We start from the raw sequence: 22,178 nt of genomic DNA on the forward strand, positions 1-22,178 counted from the left end.
TTATACTAATGGCTTTATATGAGTATGTTCACTTTTTTAAGTACCATGGTCTCTGCTTGCCTGCTTTTTTATGAGGAAGGAATTTAGGGTATGCCCACACATACCCACTCAATTTTTCTGAAGCCTAATGTAAACTAACCCATGAAAAGTTGATTGTGGTTGGCTGGGCTGTTGAGAGGAAATATATTAGCCTTCAGGTATCAAGGAATTCATGAAAAACGTAAATAAGCTATTCTTAAATGCCAAAGATCTTGAATTCATAGGATTTTCTTTTAATACAGACAATTTTCTAAATGTTTCTTAGTTTCCTATTGGTATTTTAGTTGTTACCAAGCAGGGAAAACAAATCAACTATATCATAAAAACCAATCAAACTTCTTTCTCTTCTCAATTATATTTTAAGCAACATGGGTAAGTGATAATGCCAATTATAACTAGTTCCAATTTAAATGTTACCCACTACACTTGGAGTGGTCTTTCCACGTCTCCACAGCAGAAAGCGGCAATCCATTAGCATCTTTTTTATGGCATTTAGTGATTCCTATGATGCATTTCTGTTCATAAATTATCTTCCAGACTAGGCTGTGAGCTCCTTGCAGTATAAAACCACCCATTCATCTTTGTCTTTCCACACCTAGTGAGGTGTCTTGCACAGAGCAGGTATTTAGGAAATATATTTTGAAATCAATCAAACAACCCATGCAAGTATTCAGTTCCTCTCCAGTGTATTAACTACCAGTACTTTCCACAATATTTGATGAGCTTGAACTGTCTTCCCCCAAAAAGTCTGGTGTACATTTTGCTCCTTCCTTAACACTGAAAAGAATGGCTATAAGCAGTATGATTTGAACTACCAACATGGGCTAATGAGACTGTTTTGCATTTCAATATATTAATTGACATTGACCTTTTACAGGTAGAAAAGATAAATTAATCATTTTCAAGTTTCCGTGAAGAAAGACAATTTATTCAAAGGGCCTCTTTCAGTTTTATTTAGAAAGCAATAGAAGAACTTCCATTTAGTTTGAAAAATGTATCTGATCATTTTTTAGATGACTTCAAATATTTACCTTTACAAAGTACAGCACAAATTTTCAGTTCAGTTACTTTGATTAATAATGTGAATATATATACAATATGTAACTACAAGATAATTGTACATTGATTCTAGTTTCTTTGGAGATAAGCATTAACTTTGGAAAGTTACATGTAACAAGAGATCATTTTGACCTAAATATTAAATGTCCTACAATTCTGCCAGCAAGATATTTTTTTTCTTCTCTTTTGACTCTCCACTGGTTTGAAAAACTTTGTTTTTTTATATGTAAGAGTTTGAGAACAATTTATTCCAGATGGATCCATGGACATTTCTATTGTAGAATTAAGACATGATTTTGAAATAGGGTTTATCTAAGTGGGAAGTCCAAGGCTATTAGTAACAACCACAACAAGTTAACCAATGTCAAAGAAAAGGCTAGTACCTATCTTGTTGCTTTCAGACTGTGTGAAAGACAGTTTGGCTCTTTCAGGAGAATAGTGAATCATGGATTTAGGGAGCTATTTTGTCCTGACTGCTGTAATCACTTAGGACGGGTCTCAAAGAGTTCTTACAGTGCTGCTTAAGCAAAATGGTCCTCAAAAACCCCTCACTCTCCCACTACAATGGGTTTTTTTTTTTTTCTTTTAAGATTTCCCGGAAAGAAAACCATTGAGATTCCCCAGAAAACACCTGCCAGTAACCCTCAATTGCTAGTTATCAACTTATTAATACAAATCTTAAATTGAGACTTTTCTATCAATTTATGGAAACAGAAAAATGGAGGGTAAGAGGACAGTTAATCACTCCTTCAGTTTCCCTACCTTTGTTGTTTGGTTGTGGTTTCCAACTGTGATTGCAAACTTCCTTTCCTTTTAAAGTCTATGGTCTTCTGAGACAGATTTATCTAAATGTTTTCCCTATTGTGCTGTGATTTTCTGGAAAGCAGATTTAAAAAAAAAAAAAAATCAGTTTTATTGAGATATATTCACATACCATACAATCATCCATGGTGTACATGGTGTAGAATCAAGGCAGTTTGATTCTACACCATGTACAGAATCAGTTTGACGGTTTTGGGTATTTCCTTCTAGCTGTTCCAATACAGTAAAAACTAAAAAGGGATATCTATGCAGTGCATAAGAATGCCCTCCAGAGTGACTTCTCAACTCCATTTGAAATCTCAGCCACTGAAACTTTATTTTGTTTCATTTTGCTTCCCCCTTTTGGTCAAGATTTTCTCAATGCCACGATGCTGGGTCCAGGCTTATCCCTGGGAGTCATGTCCCATGTTGCCAGGAAGATTTACACCCCTGGGTGTCATGTCCCAAGTAGGAGGAGGGCAGTGAGTTCACCTGCCAAGTGGGCTTAGAGAGAGAGGCGACATCTGAGCAACAAAAGAGGTTCTCTGGGAGAGACTCTTAGGCACAATTATTAGTAGACTTAGCCTCTCCTTTGGAAAGCAGACATTTTCTCTGCACTTTCGTAATGTCAGCTTCATAGCAGGTATTTGATTTCATGTCTTTTGGAAGAATGCATGAATGGATAATAATAGCAAGGATTTCATATGTGCCTGCACTTTTCTAAGCACTTTATAGACATGAACTCATTTAATCCTTTTAATAACCCTGTAGAGTAGATGTTATTTTTTCTGCATTATAGGATGAGGAACCTGAGCCTCAAAGTGGTTTCATAAGATACCTGAAGTCACAGAGCTAGGAATAGGCCGAGGCAGGATTCAAGCACAAGCAATGCAGACCAGAACCCAAGGTCTTAACTATGTGCTATGTAGTGGCTAAATGCCAGACTCCTCAGGCTGACAAATTAAATTTTCCATAATCTGGCCTTACCCTTCCTTTCCAACTTTATCTTCCACCCTCCTCTAACCCACACCTTCCACTGTAGCCATGGTAGCAACCTCACTTTTCTCCTAAATTTGCTTCTGCATAACTTGGCTTTTGCTCCTCCTGTTTCCCTTCCAGAAATTCTCTCTCTCATCCCCCAAGGACTCATTCAGGTCCCACCTTCACTGGGAAGCCTTCTATGCCAACCCCTGCTTATGTTAATTTCATAATTTTTGAAATGATATAACTACAGCATAAATAGCACATACTGGTCATTTTCATACTTAATCATATATGGACCTTCATTGTCCTCTGAGTGTTCTATTTGTCACAAACTTGCCTCCCGACAGTCCTTTGAGCACCTTTTCTAAAGTTACTTAGTACAGAGCTAAGCACCTGCAAGGGGTCTTTTTAATACATTTTTAGTACAAAAACTTTTTTTAGAAACTCACAAATGTTAAAATGTTACACCCTCCACTAATGTTAACTTCTGCACTTTCTTCTCTACACAAAAGTGACTCTTTTCTCTTAGCCCTTGATTTTAATTATTTAAGTTGTCTCCTTTGGAATTTCTTAAGACTTTCAAAAGAAAACTACTACTAAATATATTAGCAATAGGTATTATTTATTGTGTACCTGTTATGTAGTGCTGAGAGGTACATGACTCTGTCTTGCTCCAAAGCTGATACTTTTTCTATCTCTCCATGTCCTATCTCCTAATGTTCTAATAAAAGCACTGCCAAAAGAGCATAAAGCTGTAATAATTGATAAAGCTTGCATATTCCTGTCCTTATGCCTTTGTTCCTGAAGTTTATCTTTCTCCTAATATCATCTTTTTCTTCCAAATCATACTCTTCCTTCAAGGATTACCTTGTGTACCACATTATGGGTGTGTGTGCCATTTTCGCATAAAGTTTCCTTTCAATGCTCTAATCCATGGGAAACTCTCCCTTTGACCCAGAAAGATTTCATTGCTTGCCTTATCTTCAGTCTCTAAAGAAGCAGCCCTACGTGCTCTGTGGCCTTCTCTCCTAAGCCATAGCCAGCTGATTGGACAGGGGCAGGTGATGGAGCAGAGAACACCTGAACTAATGCCAGAGAACACATTGGCTGACCCCTGACCATTGGCTCAATCTCTCTCTCTTTGTGTGTCTCTCTTTATGTCTCTCTGACTCTCTCTGTCTCTGTCTCTGTCTCTCTCTGCTTTAAATTAAGAGCCACAGAGACTCAAGTCAATCTGCAGCAGGTGCTTTAGCTTAAAGAGTTCACAGGGGCCCTGGGGTAGAGTGACAGAGGAAATCAGTCTGCAAAGAGGAGCAGTATAATGGAGCAATTGGACCAAGATGAAGAAGTAAGAGACAATGCAAACTAGAAAAAGAGATGGAGAAAGTAGCTGCTTCCATCCCAAATGACTTGCTAGGTGTCAGCTCTAGTTCCCAGGAGGCCCCTCCCTACATTTGCAGAACATCTCCACATACTTACACACCAAGCTCCCTTTCAGTTGGACCTTATTTATGAATTTGTTCCTTGCACTCAGATAATTTAAGACATTTTCTGCAAATTCTTGAGTATAACTAGCATCAAAAAATAGCCTATCACTTAATTTTACATGATTTTATATCATGCTCTGTTTCTTGTATATATGTCCTGTCCCCCAAAATATGATTAGCCTCAGTGAAGAACCACACCTTATTTTTGTTTGTGATTTAGTTTGTTTTACTCCACAATAAGTAAATAATTACTTATTATTTATTAATCAACATCAACAAATGATATTGATTGATTCATTAATGGTTCGTATTAATATTAATTAGGTGTATCTTGTGTCTCAGTTTGCTAGGGCTGCCGTAACAAAGTACCACAAGCCTGGTGGCCTAAAACAATAGAAATGTCTTGTCTTACAGTTCTGGAGCTCAAAGTCTGAAATCAAGTTGTCGGCAGAGCCGTGCTCCCTCCGGGGTTGGAGGGAAGAGTCTATTCCATGTCCCTCTTCTGACTTCTGGCAGTGCCCAGCAATCCCTGGCAGTCTTTGGCTTGGGCAGCACAGCGGTAATCTCTGCCTCCGTCTTTACATGGCTGTCTTCTGTCTGTCTGTCTCCCATCTTCTTCTGAGGACACCAGACATTAGTGGATTAAGGGCCCCCCCCTAGCCCAGTAGGCATTCATTTCAACTTAACTAATTCCATCTGGATTCCCTAACTCCAAATAAGGTCACATTCTGGGGTTCTGGAGTTAGGACTTAAATGTATCTTTTGAAGGGGACACAATTCAACCCATAACATAGTGCATGTTCAAAAAAATAATTTTTCTTGGTTATACTACAAACTACAGAACTATGCCACATTGCTATATTACTGCTTCATATCACTTCCGACCCATCTAACATCTTCTGTCCCTTCTCTATGAGCCACACTCATCCAACTCAGTCCCTTCATCTCTTGTATTTATTAGAGCCGTGGATTTTCTTTTTTCCCTTTGACCAAATAAATTATCCCTTTTTTCAACCACTCCGCTTTATCCTGAACATGGCATTCATTTTTCAATTTGCGTTGCAATTTGTTTGAATCAAGTATTGTTGCCCTCAATTTGATATTATCGATAGACTATAATCACATTTTTTTCATATCACTAAATACCATTAGTCAACAATTAAATCATAATAGCTAACTTTGTAATACCAAGAGGTGAAAGAATATAAGTAAATTATAAAACATACACAATTGGGGAATGAATGAGATAGCTGATTGATTTTAAAAATTAAATAAAGTAATTTCAGAGAAAGCAAAATCAGAATTCCATTAGACTTACCTGCATTCACTGACTTGGTATTTTTTTAATTTAAAAAAATTTTACCTGTTGGGTAGAGTTGGGAGGGGCATTTCCATAATCCCTTTTAAAAAATTATTAGTTTGTTATTTCTAAGACCTCTAAGGGCTGCATTCCAGCTGCAATGATGAAGACAGTAGCTTCCATCTCTGCAGGTGACTCAAAGGGGGAAGTCAGGCTTTTCTTATTTTATGAACTGGCTTGTTTATTGTCTCAAAAAAAAAAATACTTTCCTTATTCTGTAATATTTTTGAGCACCAAATTTTAGAGCCTTTAAAAAAACCTGAGTCATCTAAGTCTTACTTGTGACACTAATTCTGAGATGCACTGATCGTTCTGCAGCTAATCAGGAGGCTTTTCCCAGATGGTCCATAAGAAGGGAACATAAACAGGGCAGTGACCCACTAATCCTCACATGCAGAGAGCCCCAGGCCTTTCTGTGATGCATAGGACAATTGTGGGAGAGAGACGTGTCTTTCCAAAAGGAGATGTTCTGACACATAAAAATATCTTCAAACATTCCAAAAGTATTCCCATCTAAAAAATAAGCTAACTGTTAAAAATAATTGCAGATCACAGATATGAAGACATGTTCATAAAGGAAACAAAATATAAAATTTCAGCAAAGTAGGTTTAGTTAGATTATATTCAGAAGTTCGAAAGAAGCCATAGTTTTTTGTTTTGTTTTTTTCTGGTAGAGGCTAAGTGAGCCAAGCTAACAGCACTGATCCATAGAAAGAATTCCACATCTGGAAAATCTTTACTCCATCTGTGGTAGGTTTTCAACTTCTTGTTCTTCCTCTACCATTTCCCATGACTTCAGCTTACCTTGCTTTTGTTTTCTTTAGTGAAATTATTTAACCCTTAAGGTTTTTGTTTTCTTTTTATGTGAAAGGAGAGCAAAGTTATACCTTAAATGTTTTTGTGATTCCCTAGAATTTAGTCTTATTTTTATTTTCTTCAAGCATCTAAATAAATGACATAGATAGTAAAAAATATAAATGTTATCCAATAAGTTCTATGGCATTTGTTTGGGTTTTCTTTTCTTTTCTTCTCTTTCTTTGCCCAGTTGAAGGATTTTCTACCCAATGGTCAGCCATGGCCGCTCATCTGAGCTACACACCTCATTTCCAGCTGCCGCTTACAAAAATGTCCATATTCTCCACATCCTGCACCTTTTATTAACACTATTACCATTTTCTGAAATTTCCATTCATACCATCTCCAAATTGCCATATTTACTTCCTCAAAGCTTTCCATAGTCTCCACTGCGGAAATCAGCACTGTTTCTCTGAACTCCCAAGTACTATATCTGAACTTCTCATAAGGATTTGATTCCTTTATGCCCTTTATTATAATTATGAAGACTTGGATTCCCTATTATATTATAAATTCATGTCTGATTTACCTTTGAACGTCTTCCACATAAAGAATACTCAATATTTTTTTATTGAAAAAATGGCATTTTAACTCAAGAATAGCGGCACACACTTTAATGCATCGTGCCCCATAATTCTCTAGACTACTTGTTTAAAAATTCAGATTTAGTAAGACTACAATCTTCAGCTTCTCGTCAACAAGGCCTATTATTCCTACTCCAGCTTAATCCAAATACAGCCAAATGTCAGTCCAGCTCATTCTCTTCCATCCCTGCCCCTCTTCTCTCCTACTTCCTCTTCCCCCCACTAGAAAGCTGAGGGCCTTGGATGAAGGGGAAAATGACAAGGAAGGAGTGACAGAGATATGTGCAGCTTTTCCTGCCTCCCCTGTCTCAGGATTTCCTTACCCTAGACCTTGGGGACACATCCCTTGAGATGCTGGCAGCCTGCTGAGAAAGAAGAGTAAGAGTTAAGTTGTAAGAAACTCAAAAAATGCACAGACATTTAGCTGAGGGACAGAGGACACCTGGGCTTGAGTGGTCCAGAGAAGATCTGTGGGGAGAGGGTAAGCCTTGAAAACCTGGGAAGGAAGATCTGAGGCATTTCTAGGCAAGGAAAATGGCGTTGGCATAGTAAGACAGTGGGAACGCACAGGGCACGGTGACACCGTGGGTAACCCAGACGGCGGGATGCGACATTTGTGTTTAGAAGGAGAGAAGATTGGAAAAATGGATGTGTCCAGATTCCAACAGCTCTTGGATAGTGATTATACTTTTTACTAGGAATAAAAATCTTACAAAATTAATCAGAAGTATTAACTCAGCTACAAGATCTAAATCTAATCTAATAAAGATCTAATTAGCTTTTTTCTTAACTCATTATTCACTAGTAAAGGAAAAAATGGTGGAAGCAGTTCTTTGTAAATGGTACACAGCAATACCAAAAACCCATCAGGTAACTACAAACACTACTGATAAAATGCTTTTAATATGTATGTATCACGTAAGAATTAGTAGCTAGGCTAGAAAAATGTCAGAAGATTTTGACTTATGTTTTTGTTTTTGGTGATGCACTTTCAAAAGATGAGCTCTACTTTATTATAATTCAACCATTACTCATAACAAATAACAAAGGAAACCATTAAGATAAAGAAAAGATAACAGAAATGTAGAAACTAAAGAAAATAGCTCCTTCTAAAGATCTCCAATATTCTCACTTATTTCAAAGCAGTTTTCCTAAGACACAGTAACCATTTCCTGAAAATTAGCTAGATGAAAGGGAGGTTTACTTTAGAATGATTGTATTTTACATTTAAATGACAAAATGGCATGTTCTATTTCCTGCTACCATCTATCCCTTGTTTTCCTTTGGATATTTAAGTTTCAATGTCCTTGCATTATTGGCAATCTTTGGTCCCAGTGTCAGGTGTGAACCACTCATTGTGCATAAAATTCCAAGGGCAAAAATACCTCCATTTCCTTTAGAGGCATTTTTGTTTTTGTTCTCAATGTCCAATTTGAAATACTAGCAATGCATATTAGGTTGCCTTTTCACACAAAAAAATAACAAATAGGGAGAAATGTGCAGATATCAGCAAATATTTAATTCAGAGGCTGATTAAAAAATTCACAAAAGAATATTTTATCTCTCCTCTCCATCTAAATACAAGGGAGCTAAAGTACAAAGTGTTGAAATACTCAAGCAGTCAAGTCTCTTGGTCATTTTTACTTTACTTTAGGGCAATGTTTCCCAAACTCTTTGTGGTGATCAATTTTTCCCCCATCTCTGACTAACCCATACCATTGTTAAATATACTAAAAGAGACTATTAGATAAATAAAACTGGAGAAAGATGTAAAAGACAGAAACTGAATTTTTTATCATTTTTTTTCAACAGACGTAAAATTACTCTGCCAAACTATTAAAACAAATTTTAACATTCCTCTTGATTTCTATTCTCATCTCTGACCAGCAGTCCAGACCTTGGCTAGCTATTGGCCACACTCCAGATAGTTTCAAAGACCAAGAAGTCCAAGCCCAAAATGAGTATGAGAGGAAATGAGAGTGAGAATCTCTCAACTCTCCGCAGGCACCAAGTTTCTTTGACCCCAGCCATGTTCCTTACATATTAAGGAGGTTTCCCCAGCCCCCTTCCCCCAAAGGGAATTTGTACGAAAAAAGCACCTGCTAAAAATCTCCATGGCACTTCACAGCCCTTTTCTTCTTCAGCATGATCATGCTTGACCTTATGCAGTGAAATAAGTCCTGTTTCACGTGAAGTTTGCAGACTGTCACTTCCGTTAGCATTTAACTTGTGCAAATGAATCATGATGTTCAATCTCCCACAGTTCTACTATTTTTTCTTTTCTCGAGGCCAATCCTTTTTTTTTTTCCCTTCTCCTAATTTGTCTTTCTTTAGCTTTTTATATGCCAGTCAGGATGTAAGCATTTAACTGTTTTCCCATTTTTATTCTTCGTGCTTAGAATAGTTGGGAACAGGTTTCAGGCTTACTTTTCATAAGGAAGAGACTGTGAAAGTTGTATGTTATTTTTCTGCTAATGTTAGCAAAATACTTCCTTCACATAAATATTTTTTAAGGTTCTATCTACTATGTGCCCTGAAAAAAGAATATGTACCCACATAAATAATATACTCTAATTTAATAATGCAATACAATAAAATCAATATCATTACTGATTGGAAATCATTTTACTGTTTTGGTTATTAATAGCTTGCCACTACTAAGAAATGAATTAATACTGATGATTATTCAATATAGAATGATTCTTTAATGATACCATTCAGATAAATTTTCTTTTTGATAATATCCTAAGTACTTTGTCATAAAACGCTCTCATATAATTAAATCCAGTAAAACAGTACTAGGTATGTCATTTCAGTATGTAAAGGAACATATACATACCCACACATATTGAATAAAGATGTCCAAACTCCAAGCCAGTGATTATTCCATAAACAACATTTCTTCCCTTGTGATTGATAAAAGGGTCATTGCAAACCACCACCTCCCCACCTGTCTGTGAAGGCGTAATTTTAAAGGTTCTATTATGTTAGTTGATGTTTAGAGATTTGAAGTACTGATGATTTGCTTTTCTAGTAGAAATTTCAGTGATATCAAAATCTGAACACTGAGCTTCTATTTCTCAATTATATCGCTTCTATATATCCCGTGAATGGCTTTTCATCGTCTATCTATTTTTTCTATTGAATTGTTTCTGTTTTGCTTTTTGATTTGTGGAAGTGTTTTGCTTATTAAAGACATGAACACCCAATTGGTGTTGCAAATATTTTTCCCAATTTGTCATTTTAAAGCATAATCACGGAAAGTTCCTTCATGCACCTTGCAGTTAACCCACCCCACTCTCTGGAAAGCACTGATTTGCTCGCTGTTTCCGTAAGTTTGCATTTGGCAGAATTTTGTATAAATGGGAAACATTGCTATGAATGTTGTCATGCAAGTGTTTATCTGGGCATATATTTTTATTTCTCTTAGGTAATATCTAGGAGTGCAATTACTGGATAAGAATATATTTAACTTTATAGTAAACTGCTAAACTGTTTTCCAAAGTAGTTGAAACATTTACATTCCCACCAGAAATATATCAGAGTTCCAATTGTTCCATCTCCTTCCCAGTACTTGTTATTTTCCGTCTTTTTAATTTTAATGTGTAGTGGTAGCAGCTCAGTGTAGTTTTGATTTGTGTCCTTAATGACAAGTGATGCTGTGCATCTTTTCATGTACTTTTTGGCTATTTGTGTATCTTCTTTTATGAAGTATCTGTTAAATCTTCTGCCCATTAAAAAAAATCTGCTTGTATTTTTGTTATTAAATCGTTAGAGTTCTTTATATGTTCTGGACACAAATCAGATATCTCTTTTACAAATGTTTTCTCTCAGTCTATGACTTGACTTTTCTTTACAGTGTCTTTCAAAGAGCAAAAGGATTTAACTTCAATAAAATTCAGTGTATCAATTTTTAATGAATTACGCTTTGTGGATCCTAACTGTCGGAAATAAAGTGGTACCTGTAAGGGAATAAACGCTCTCTAGGTTCTGGAGGAGAAAAGAATTTATTTACGATCTTGCAAGATAGGGCGTCCAGCCAAACACATGGAAGGAAGGCTGGCGCGCCAGAGGAAGAGAATGGCGATCTTTAAATTTCCTACTCCTAATTCGCAAGTCCCTCCCCTGTTTCCCCATTGACTGGGTACTACAGAGGTTACAGCCTATCCGAGAACACTAACTAATTCATCTTTTGAGATTTTAATTTGTACAGCCAATCCCAGAGAGTTCATTTAGTTTAAAAAAAGTTTTTCTTTTTGCTGTGAGTTCCTGCCTCTGATTTTACTTCATATTTCTTTACATTCCAGTAACCATGGTTACTTTTCCATATAAGGGGCTGGCAGATTCTTCTCTTTATCACGGGGCTTGTTTAAACTGGTTTTGCCTCCATTTCCCTTATTCCATGCTGTCTCTGTGTGGAAACTAAACTTATCCCTTTCTTACACTAACTAAGGAAGCTTTGCTTAACTAAAGATCAGGAAGATTTCTCTTATGTTTTCTTCTACAAGTTTTGTAGCTTTAGTTCTTACATTTAGGTATATGGTTCATTTGGAGTTAATATTTAAGGTGTATTTGTTTAAGGTCCATTTGTTTCAGGTGTAAGGTAAGGGTCAAGATTATTATTATTTTTTTTCCATTTAGTTATCCAATACTCCCAGGTCCATTTGTTGAAAAGATTACCCTTTCCCTCATTGAATTACCTTGGCACCTTTGTCAAAAATCGATTGACCATGTAATATGGATCTATTTTCAGAATCTTTATTCTGCTTCATTGATCTTTATGTCTAACCATAGATCAGTGCAATCCAATCTTGCACAATAACTTTATAATAACTCTTGAAATCAGGTAGTGTAAATCTTCCAACACTTCTTGTCTTCTTCAAAATTATTTTGGCCTTTTTATGTCTTTTGCATTTCCCTCTAGAGTTTAGAATCAACATTTCCTTTTCTCCAGAAAAATAAAAAGCTGGAATTTTGATTGGGTTTGTGTCGAATCTAGATTAATTTGGAGAGAACTGGCATCTTAACAACATGGAGTCTTCAAATCTGTAAACCTGGTATATCTATTTATTTAGTTCTTTAATTTCTTTCAACAATGTTTTATAGTTTTCTGTATACAGGTTTTTGTATATGTGTTTTGTTAAACGTATCTCTTAAGTATTTCACATGTTTTATCTTGTTGTAAATGGTATTGTCTTTACCATTTGCTCATTGCTAGTGTATGGAAATACAATTGATTTTTTGTTTCTTAACCTTGTATCCTGAGGCTAAGCCTGCTTTTTTAGCTCTATTTCCTGACTAGAGATTAATCAATTTTATTGTTCTTTTTAAAGAGCCACCTTTTGGTTTCATTACATTTCTCCATTGTTTGTCTGTTTTCAATTTCAATGGTATCTGCTCTGATCTAAATGATTTCCTTTCTTCTGCTGGCAGGTCCACAGCAACCTGTACTCTAGGATTAATTCATTCCCGGGATTGAGGCATGATTTTTCTGGGAGCTGTACCCAATGCCTCATTCTTAAGGTCCCTTCTCTCTGGCTGGTGGGAACACAAACGAATCCCAGCCTGTATAGGTTGCAGGATCCGATCTGCCTTCTTCTTTCCCCAGGCTCATGGAGTTTCCTCTCACGCATGTGCAGATCAGTATTTAGACATGAGGAGACTCTTCTTCTTTGGTACTCTGTTTTGCAAATTCTAGCTCCTTCAGTCTCTCTAAACTCTGATTTCTGACACCTCAAGACTGCCAGGTTCTGTGTGATTTTCCCATCCCTACTCTGTGGCCCAGAAACTGCCCGTGCAGTAAATTGAGTCAGTGATGGGGTTCAACTATTTTTTTTTTTTACCTTATTTCAGAGTTGCAATTCTACATTGAATATTGTCCAATTTCTGAAAAATATTGTTTTGTATTTTCTTATTTTTATATATATTATATCCCTTCATGAACAGAAGCTAAGTCTACCTATAAAATAGCTTTTTATAAAAACGTTCAAGCCTCTTGGTGTTGGCAATGTTTCGCATCTTGCCATGAGAGATGACATTTATTAATCATATGGTTACAAGGTGAAATCAATAGATTTGCTCCCAGTTTAGAGATCACTGATTTTATGAAAAATGTCATTGTGGTCTATTGGGTTCAGTATCAATAAATAACTAGTAGATAGTGTAAACAACATTTACTTGAGCCCTTTGATCTAGACATTGAACAAAATTCCCAACCAGCCAAATTCAGTGGATTTCCTGGGGTTCCAAATGTAGAAGCAGGTTAAGAAATAAAACCACCACTTGCAATAGCACAAGGTGCTAAAGATGATCATATTAAACATTTTATGATAAAAACAGACATCGGAAGCATGTAATATGTATGCTAGGTATTATCAATTGGAGTAAACAGAAACCATTTATAGAGACCTCCTACCATGAATTCTCCTGGTCGTGAGCTTTTGGATACCTACATAATGAAGGAGGAAAACTCCATGATTTTTGTGGAGTTACAGCACTTTAGGCAGATCTATAATCCAGGGCAGGCACTTCATTCATTAAACCTGCTGTTGTTGTCTTGCTGGTACCAGATAGGGCTTGACCAAAAAGGACTTTAAAAACTTCCTTCCTGTGTCAAAGACACAGATCTAAGCATGGCATTGACTAATAAATGTTTCATTTCCTGTAATCATTCACATTATTTTGAAAGAAACTGCCACACTTTGGGCCATCCAAAATCTTCTAATTGCTCCAAAGAAGGCTTAAGTGAGTTACATCAGGAGACGAGAAAGACCGTAAGTCCAAGGTGAATTTATAATATGCATGCTTGGAAAAGAAACATCACATCAAGGAAGATGGGACCCAGAAACACTATAAATTAAAAATCTGATTTCCAGTAAGAAGACAAAATTCGTAAATTAGATAAAATTAGACAAACTCTATAACACATTAATGAAGTGGGATCTTAGATGGCAAATACTAGGTACCTACTTTTGCCAGGATCACTAGCTTAATTTATGGACTAAAACCTCACTCCCCCGGGAATCTAGAGGAGTTTGCAGAGCTTCCCTTTGTCAGACAGCAACTAAGCCAGTGGCTGAAACTCTCCTTTTACCACAAAGATAAGGAATTGTGAAGCTATCAAAACATAATGTTGCATTCCCATTTCTCTCCTGATTCCTAGCAGATTCCTGAAAAATCATATTCCTATTTTTCCCATCTGCCAAGCTTAGATGCACTGATTATATCAGATACTGTTCTCACTTCCCAGAGTCACAAAACACTTAGATTATATAAAACTTGTAGAAATACAACTTGAAGAATCATTCTATAAAGAGTGGATTCTAAGAAGCACTTTTTTTGGAGTGGATCACTTCTAATGGCCTACAAATAAATAAAGACCAAAAAAAATACATTTTTAACTGGCTGTGTATTAGAATGGGTTGTATACCATATTCATGGTATGTGGCTGAGATTCAGCCATAAGAAATTAACATATCCTCAGAACGAAATTTGGATTTAATGAGTTTTCAGAAATGAAGGGCCAAGTTGCCACACCTTCTGTCTTTAATCATTAAATTCCATCCTGCTAAAAAACAACTATTCCTTTTCCCCAGTAATCTATCAGTAAATGTTACATTTATGCTAAGTAAACCACCCCCCACCCCCTGCCTTTTTAATACAACAAACTCTTAGATAGGTTCTAAAACCTCTTAGTTGAAACCTGTACTTAGAATAAGTACACTTTTCTAATACCTGCTGCAATGAGTGGCAACAAAGAACCGCCAAGTATTGTCCCGGAAAGGGAGTTTTGCAAAGAAGGTCCATTTTGGAACACTTTCAAGAGCAGTTCTGAGTGCCCTATCATTGAACACTACGTGTTGAACTAGGCTTTTGGTTCTCTTAGCTCATTGGTCTTCAATTTCCACAGCTCAGATCACTTAAAACCCACCTGCAGAATCAGGCTTCTGCTACACCCTGGGCCCAGCTGGTTATTTTGTTTGGCTGTGATTAAGGAGCTTTGAAAGTACAGCAGCTTATCATCAACTGAGCTTAGATAACTAACGCTGTTGGGTCGTTATCATCACTATCATCACTAATTCAGGACCAGTCAAGGCTATTGGAAGGCTAATGACCTTTGGAGGTAGAATCCTATCCTAGATCTGCCATTTACATTCTGACCTTTCCCAGATCTTTTCTCTCTGAGCTTCAACTTCCTCATCTCTGAAGAGGAGATAGCAACACCTATGAAGGATCTTCTGAGGAGTAACAGGTATATGCACAGTGCTAGAAGATTTTGTGGTGCGTCCTAGTTTCTCAATAAACACTAGTTCCCCTTTATTGCTCCCCCTTCCTTTCTGTGTTTACTATAGAAAAGCTTCCTATTTTTACAGCCAGTCTCCTTGCATGAATTTATACAATCGGCTGTTATTCATGCTTGGAATGATTTTATGTCCCTGCCTTTATCATAGATCTCAGTTAGGAATTTAGGTGAGGTCAGTACTTACAAAGAGTTAGGAATCCAAGCTGTTTCCTTCTTTTTGCTCCCAGAACACTCTCCATGTTTCTATCATGGAACTTATCATGCTATTTTGAAATTATTTGTGGTCAATGTGATTTCTCTTCCTTGAAGACAGAGTTCACATCTTATTCATCTTCAGTTTCCCCATGCCTAGCACAGTGTATGGTTCAGGACTGGTGCTCATTATGTTCATTAAACTGAACTGAATCCATTCATACTATAAACTCTGATATGTCATTTTTTCTATGGTACTTCATGTTGTTCTTCTGCAAAAGGGTCCAGGTAGACCTGCTCTGGGCAACATGACCAGGAAAAAGATTAAACAGATTTAAAGGCACCCAGCCCTTTCTGAAGGAGAAACACAGACAGAGGGAGACTTTGGGTACCTTGTTTAAAATAGAACTATGTGTTAAGTAGTCTTTTTTTTTTTTAAGTTTTTTTTTAATGGAGAATTTTAACTTGGAATTAGCTTCCACAGTCACAGAAGTCTATATACCACAGAAATGAATATTTATTGCCTCCTGATCTATTCCCAGGTCAATGCTAAAAGAAAGAAGTGGACATCCATCCAGAAGCACAACCTTAGTTGGGGAGATGCATGAGTTTTAATCATTTGGGAGTGATACAACATAGGCTACATTGGTCACTTAATAAGCAGTGGTACCAGAGTTAGTTGTAACTCATGAGCACAATCTCACTATTTTAATAATCATCCTTTGAATAATTAAGTGATCAAAGTTAAATGGGAAAGAGAATGCATGCTGTAGAAATCTGAAGACTCAAGAGATCAGTGTGTGTTGGAAATGATTTCATGCATTAAAGTAATTATGATAATAATTAGTATTTGTGTGGTACCTTGCAATTTACAAAGTGCTTTTACAGCATTATCTCATCTTGCAAAGGTTATGAACTGGCCCTTAGATACTATCTTATGCCAATACTGAGCCTCCATGCCAGACCTTGAAAGTTATAAAATGGGATTTGGGGGACGATGAGAAAGGAAAGGACTAATAATGCACTAAAAGGAAGGAAATCAGCCAAATTCATTGGCATAAAAATAGATTTATTTGGCATTTTAGAAACTCTAGAACATCTTGTAGCAAGAAACAGTTGGCCCTTATTTTGATTTCACAGTGCTTGGCACATTTTAAATTCTTTTGGGATAAGTTTCTGATGTGCAATCATAATGATGAAGCTGGCTTACTTGGAACTAAAAGATTCATGAAAGTCAGGGGACATTTAAACCTTATTTAGAGGCAAAACGTAGAATCATTTAATGAAACCATTGAATGTAAGTAGAAGCACAGTTGGAGGGTAATATAGGGAGCTGTTTAATATCTTGTTTAAAACTCAAGTATTCATTTCCTTCAAAGAATCCAGACTTATCTGCTTATCACAGCCATATCTTCCTTCCCACAACTAAAGGTAGAACTTTCTATCTCATAAACAGCCTCATCTAAAACCATGAATTAATAAAATACAAATGCATTAGTAAAACTCAAATGTTAATAAGCCTTAGCCTTGAAAGTTGAAGAAACTCTGCCTGTCACCTTCTCCTCTCCTTCTCCCACTTTCTTTCTTTCTTTTTTTTTTTTTTTTTTTTTGCCTCCTTGCCTTGCTTTTCCCGCAAAAATGCGAAAGTGCCTGGATTGCCAGTTAAAGAGAGACGTGCTATTTTAATAGAGGAACAGTCAAGCATGTATCAAGTCAAGTCATTGGATTACACAGGAAGCTAGAATCATCTAGATAGCCACGAAAAAAACTGGAGCGCTAGGCGAGTGTGTCGTGGGCTCATTTGTAAGCCCTCCCAGATGTGGCCGCAGCGCGAGCTTGGCGGCGCTCCAGGAGGCCGCCTGCAGTAGGCGCTGCCCGAGGCCGCAGCGCGAGCCGCAGTGCCGGGGTCGGGAAGGCGCGGGGCTCGCCGGCGGCGCCTCCCCCGCCCCGCCCGGGACCCACGCCCAGGCAGCCCCGCCGCGCCGCAGAGCTTCAGCCCGCCGCCCGGGAAGGACATCTCCACCGGGAGGAGAGCGGAGCGGTCGCCGCGCCGAAATCTTTTCGCCGGAGGATGGGGGACCCTCAGACCACGTGATGGCTCAGCCCCCGAAAGCCCCTCTCCGGAGATCCTTCAGCGATCACATCAGAGGCTCCACCGCTAAAGCTCTGGATGTTATTTGGAAAAACACCAGAGACAGACGGCTGGCAGGTGAGGGGAGAAGGGAGGGACGCGAGGTCTTAAAAAAAAAACAATGGAATACACAGACAGTTATTAACTTGGGTAATTAATGAGCTCTTCTGCTGTGGCGATGTTTTTAATCCCCTTTTCTCCAGTATTTAATGTTTTGGGAGCATTTTTTTTTTTTCTCTAATGCCTCTCTGATGACTGGTCTGATTATTTCTTGATAAGCGTTTATGACAGTTGTGGTGGTGGCGTGTTTGTTTTTTTTTTTTTTTTTTCAACCTTGAACAGAAAAGCAAGGTCCTTTTGAGCGTCATGTAATCAGTAACGATGAACAACTTGCTGGCAAAAGCCCCCAGATCTTTTGCGCTGTGAAGGGTCAGCTTTGCGTCTCCCTGGCGTGAGTTGGCTTCTTGTGCTGCAGAAAAGGGCCTGAAAGGGGTCTGTGTCCGTGAGTGATCTGCGCTGCTCGGAGAAGGCCGACTGGTATTTCCTTTGGCAGCCTGGAGCTGCTCTGGGTTCCAAGAGAGTGTCAGGTATGCCAGAGACCAGGGTTTGAAATATAATAAAACAAATAAAATAAATACAGTGGTGCACTTCAAATGTTATAGGACTCATGCGACAGCACTCAGATGGCAGACTGTGCTTGCAGGGGTGTAGTAAGGAAACAGGGCTTTTGCCTGCTTCTGGGTAGGCAAGATCACAATAAAAAATTCTCTGAATCCAGGAAAGGTAGACCAATAACGTTTTATGGCAGCTTCTTATTTACTTTCTAAATCTGTGTCCCTATACCATCTACATATATGGGTCAGTGCTTGTGTTTTCTTAGCCTTTTTGCTAATCCAATTGTTTTTCATACACTGAATGAAGTTCTGAACTGTTAAAATGTTAGAAATGGTCTCGAAATGTCAATCCAGATTTCAGTGCTGTGTGCTCTTGATGAGAGGTCATTTGACTTTCACATAATTGTCCTGACATGACTTAGAAGAGGGGAAATTTAAGTGTGTGATTGTGATAAAGCAGAGTATGAAGAGGACATGCTCATTACATACCAGCATAGGCTGTACGTTTATTCTGAATGCTCATGATAATATTTCTCTCTGTTAAACTAAGCAATATTACCTAGAACTAGGAATGAGTAACTAGAACTAGGAATGAGTAAATGATGTCAAGTCTCACCATAAGACACAGGAGAGAGAGCAAAATAATTTAAATTTAACCATTTTATTGCTTTAGAGTAAAATGTGATACATTAAAGAAATCTAACTTTCCAGTAAGTTTATCAGTATTTTTTAAGTGTATTATCTAGCGGCAATAATTTGCAATTGGCCAGAGGAAGTTTAAGAAATAAAATATGGAGGTATAAAATCCATAATAATAATTAGTTTACCCTTAAAAAGAAAATTGGGTTTCTTCATTTTGTCTTTTTTCATTGTTACAAACAGAAAGATTTCACAAATAATGTTGTATTAAAGATAACACAAAAATATCTTATTGCGGTTGGGTGTTTAATTTGAGAGGACTGAGTCATCCATTCCTGGTTTTTAGTTTTTCTCTTACATTTTCATAAACAAAGAGCTTTTGACAGCTGTAGACCTCTAAGAATAAGGATATTATCCCTGGAAATTTGCTGTCCCTTTCTTCTCATTTGTCAGTTGTATATTAATGATATATAGGAAGTCAGAATATTTGCTTTGAGTGCAAACTCATTAGTGAAAAAGAGGGAAAGCTAGTTATTTATGTGTGATGAAAAAGAAAACCTTTCCACAGCTCTAGCCCCAAATAGGATTGTGGGTCCACTGAGGGAAGGACCACTTTAAGTTGTTTGGTGAATTTGTTTCCTAGGGCTGCTGTAACAAATTACTGCAAACTTGGTCACTTAAAACAATAGAAATTTATTCTCTCATAATTCTGGAGGCTAGAAATCTGAAATCGAGATGCCATCAGGGCCACAAATGCTCTCAGGGAAAGACTTTCCTTGCCTCCTCCAGCTCTTGGTGGCTCATGGTGGCTCCTTCCCTTGTGACAGCATCAGTCCTCACGTGGCCATCTTCTCTGTGTTCCCGTGCTTCAGATCTCACGTTCCGTTCTCATATGAGGATACCAGTGATTGGATTTAGGGCCCACCCTAAATCTGCGGTGATCTCATCTCAAGATCCTTAGCTTAATTATATCTGTAAAAACCCTGTTTCCAAGAAATGTTACGTCCATAAGCACCAGGCCTTTCCACTTGGACATATCTTTTGAGGGGATATAATTCAGTCTGCCACACTGGGGTTTTCTTAGAGGAGTAGGGACCTGTTAGTTAATTCACACGGAGAAACCAGGTGCTCTACCTGACAAGAAAGGACTTTGGCTACCACAGCTAACTGATTAGGGAGACCTGGACTGTTTTTAAACCCTCCCCTGTGGTTGGTTCGTGTCTTATAGCTCAGTAGGTGTATGACCAATGGAGATCGGTTTGGGGGACATCCAGACGCAAGAGTATTTACTTCTGTCCTTTTTCCTCGAAATTCTCTTTCCCAACCTTCCACTGACCAAAAATTAAATAGTACCTGTTAGTCGTCCACACACACACACAAAATCACTTCTCTAAATGCCAAGGAAAATTGATATTATATATCATACCATTTACCCTCACTTGCAGAATGGAGGGCAGGAAAATCCAAACCTCTCTTTCTGTTGTGAAATTAATAAGGTGCCAAGTAAAAAGGGTTTTGAAGTCTATGAAGAAAAAGACTTCTGTTAGTATTACCAGAAATGCTATTTCCATGAGCATCATTGACTTTGATCAAGTTTCTCAAAATAATCTGAGATTTCACAGTTTCTTCCAGAAGTTTCACTGTAAGTTTTGGTGATCTAAGTGTCTGCTCAAGGGACAATGTTCTGAGTTTCCTTGTTAGATATTGTCCTTTCTTCTGTCTCTCTCTCTTCTCTCTCTCTGTCCTCTCCCTCTCTCTCTCGCTCATACATACACATACGCCCTACATAATTTAAAAATTCCCAGTTCTTTTGGGAATTTTTCACGTACAAAACTCATTGTTTATCCCTCCTTATCTTAAACTCCCTTATATATAAAACAAGTAGTCTGTCCATTATTTTTAGGGATCCACAGCCTCATATAAACAAAATACAGAATTGCCTCTAGGAAGAGGACCTCAGTCTGTGAGAAATAACAGACCAGACTGCCTTAATTGCACCCTCCCTTATCCCCCCTACCCCCCTTTTCTCCCCAGCCTCCATCCACCAGGGTTCCTCTTACTTCTGTCCTTGTATAACCATGATCCCCAGCCCCACAGCACACCATCCTCGTTCCTCAGTGCAGAGGCTGGCATTGAGTTTTCTGTGAATTAGGCCTTGGAAGATAACAGTGGGTACCCGGGGGATAAGCAGCCCTTCTCTGGATGAGCCCACCTCTCCCACCTCGTCTGTGTCCCCACCAGCTTGAGCACAGCTCACTCCTCTGACACCCACCTCTCTCCCCTTTGATGCAAGACCATCTTGGCTTCTGGGCACAACTCATTCCCGAAGGCCACCTGACTCTTAACACTCTCATAGAAGGAGTCAACCTTTTCTGTGCCAAGGGATCTCTTTAGCATTCTGGTGAAGCCTGTGGATCTCTTCTCAGAGAGAAAAAAAATGTCTTTAAGTGTATAAAGAAAATGCCTAGAATCATAAAGGAAACCTTTGATAACTGTATTCAAAGTGCAAAATTGTGATGTGGTAATATAACATGAATGAATTACACCGTAATACATTTAAAATCTAGGGGATTAAGTATAAATTATTTACTGAATATACCAGTGTGCAGACTGTTATTGTTCAGCGAGAATAAAGATGTTAAGCTGTGCAATGTTCTTTGATTTGTATCCTTGATCACTGAGCTTTATAGCTAGAGAATATGGGGAAACAGCATCGACATCTAAGCCTCCAGTGTGCAAACCAACAGCTTTACTGTTTGGTGTCTGAAGGACACAAGGCACAGAGTGGCCTGATAGTTGGCCGAAAGTGTCATGTGCACATCTGTGGACAGAAAGACAGCCATTGTGCAATCTGGGAATGGGTTTAAGAACTACCATAACTGTGGAGCAGATGAATGTAAATGATACTTTGTCATATCTGCAACAACTGTAATGCAATATGGAAAAGTCTGGTTTCTATTGGTGACAAAGTCACAAGACAGATAATGCTGTTCTTGTGTGTGTGCATGTTTGCCTACATTCATAATAGAAGGACATGCTAAATTTCAGTTGGAATCTATTGAAAATAAAAATGCAATTTTTCCTCATCCAACTTTGCAGACCTCCTTAATTCTATCTATAGACCTTGGGTT

The 22,178-nt window shown here is 37.9% G+C and overlaps 1 protein-coding gene across 5 annotated transcripts in view; it reads left to right on the forward strand.

The window, feature by feature from the left end:
- Window positions 1-22,178, forward strand: part of DLC1 (DLC1 Rho GTPase activating protein) — a 438,081-nt gene that overhangs the window by 252,425 nt on the left and 163,478 nt on the right. The window contains exon 1 of one of the 5 annotated variants that reach the window (XM_037831252.1): window positions 17,593-17,872. The exons of the other annotated variants lie outside the window; for them this stretch is intronic. Coding sequence (XP_037687180.1) covers window positions 17,758-17,872 — 115 coding nt within the window. The 5' untranslated portion in view covers window positions 17,593-17,757. Of the gene's footprint in view, window positions 1-17,592; window positions 17,873-22,178 lie in introns of those variants that run through there. 5 annotated transcript variants of the gene reach the window in all.

Source organism: Choloepus didactylus, chromosome 3 (assembly GCF_015220235.1).
Source record: "Choloepus didactylus isolate mChoDid1 chromosome 3, mChoDid1.pri, whole genome shotgun sequence".
Lineage (NCBI taxonomy): Eukaryota > Metazoa > Chordata > Mammalia > Pilosa > Megalonychidae > Choloepus > Choloepus didactylus.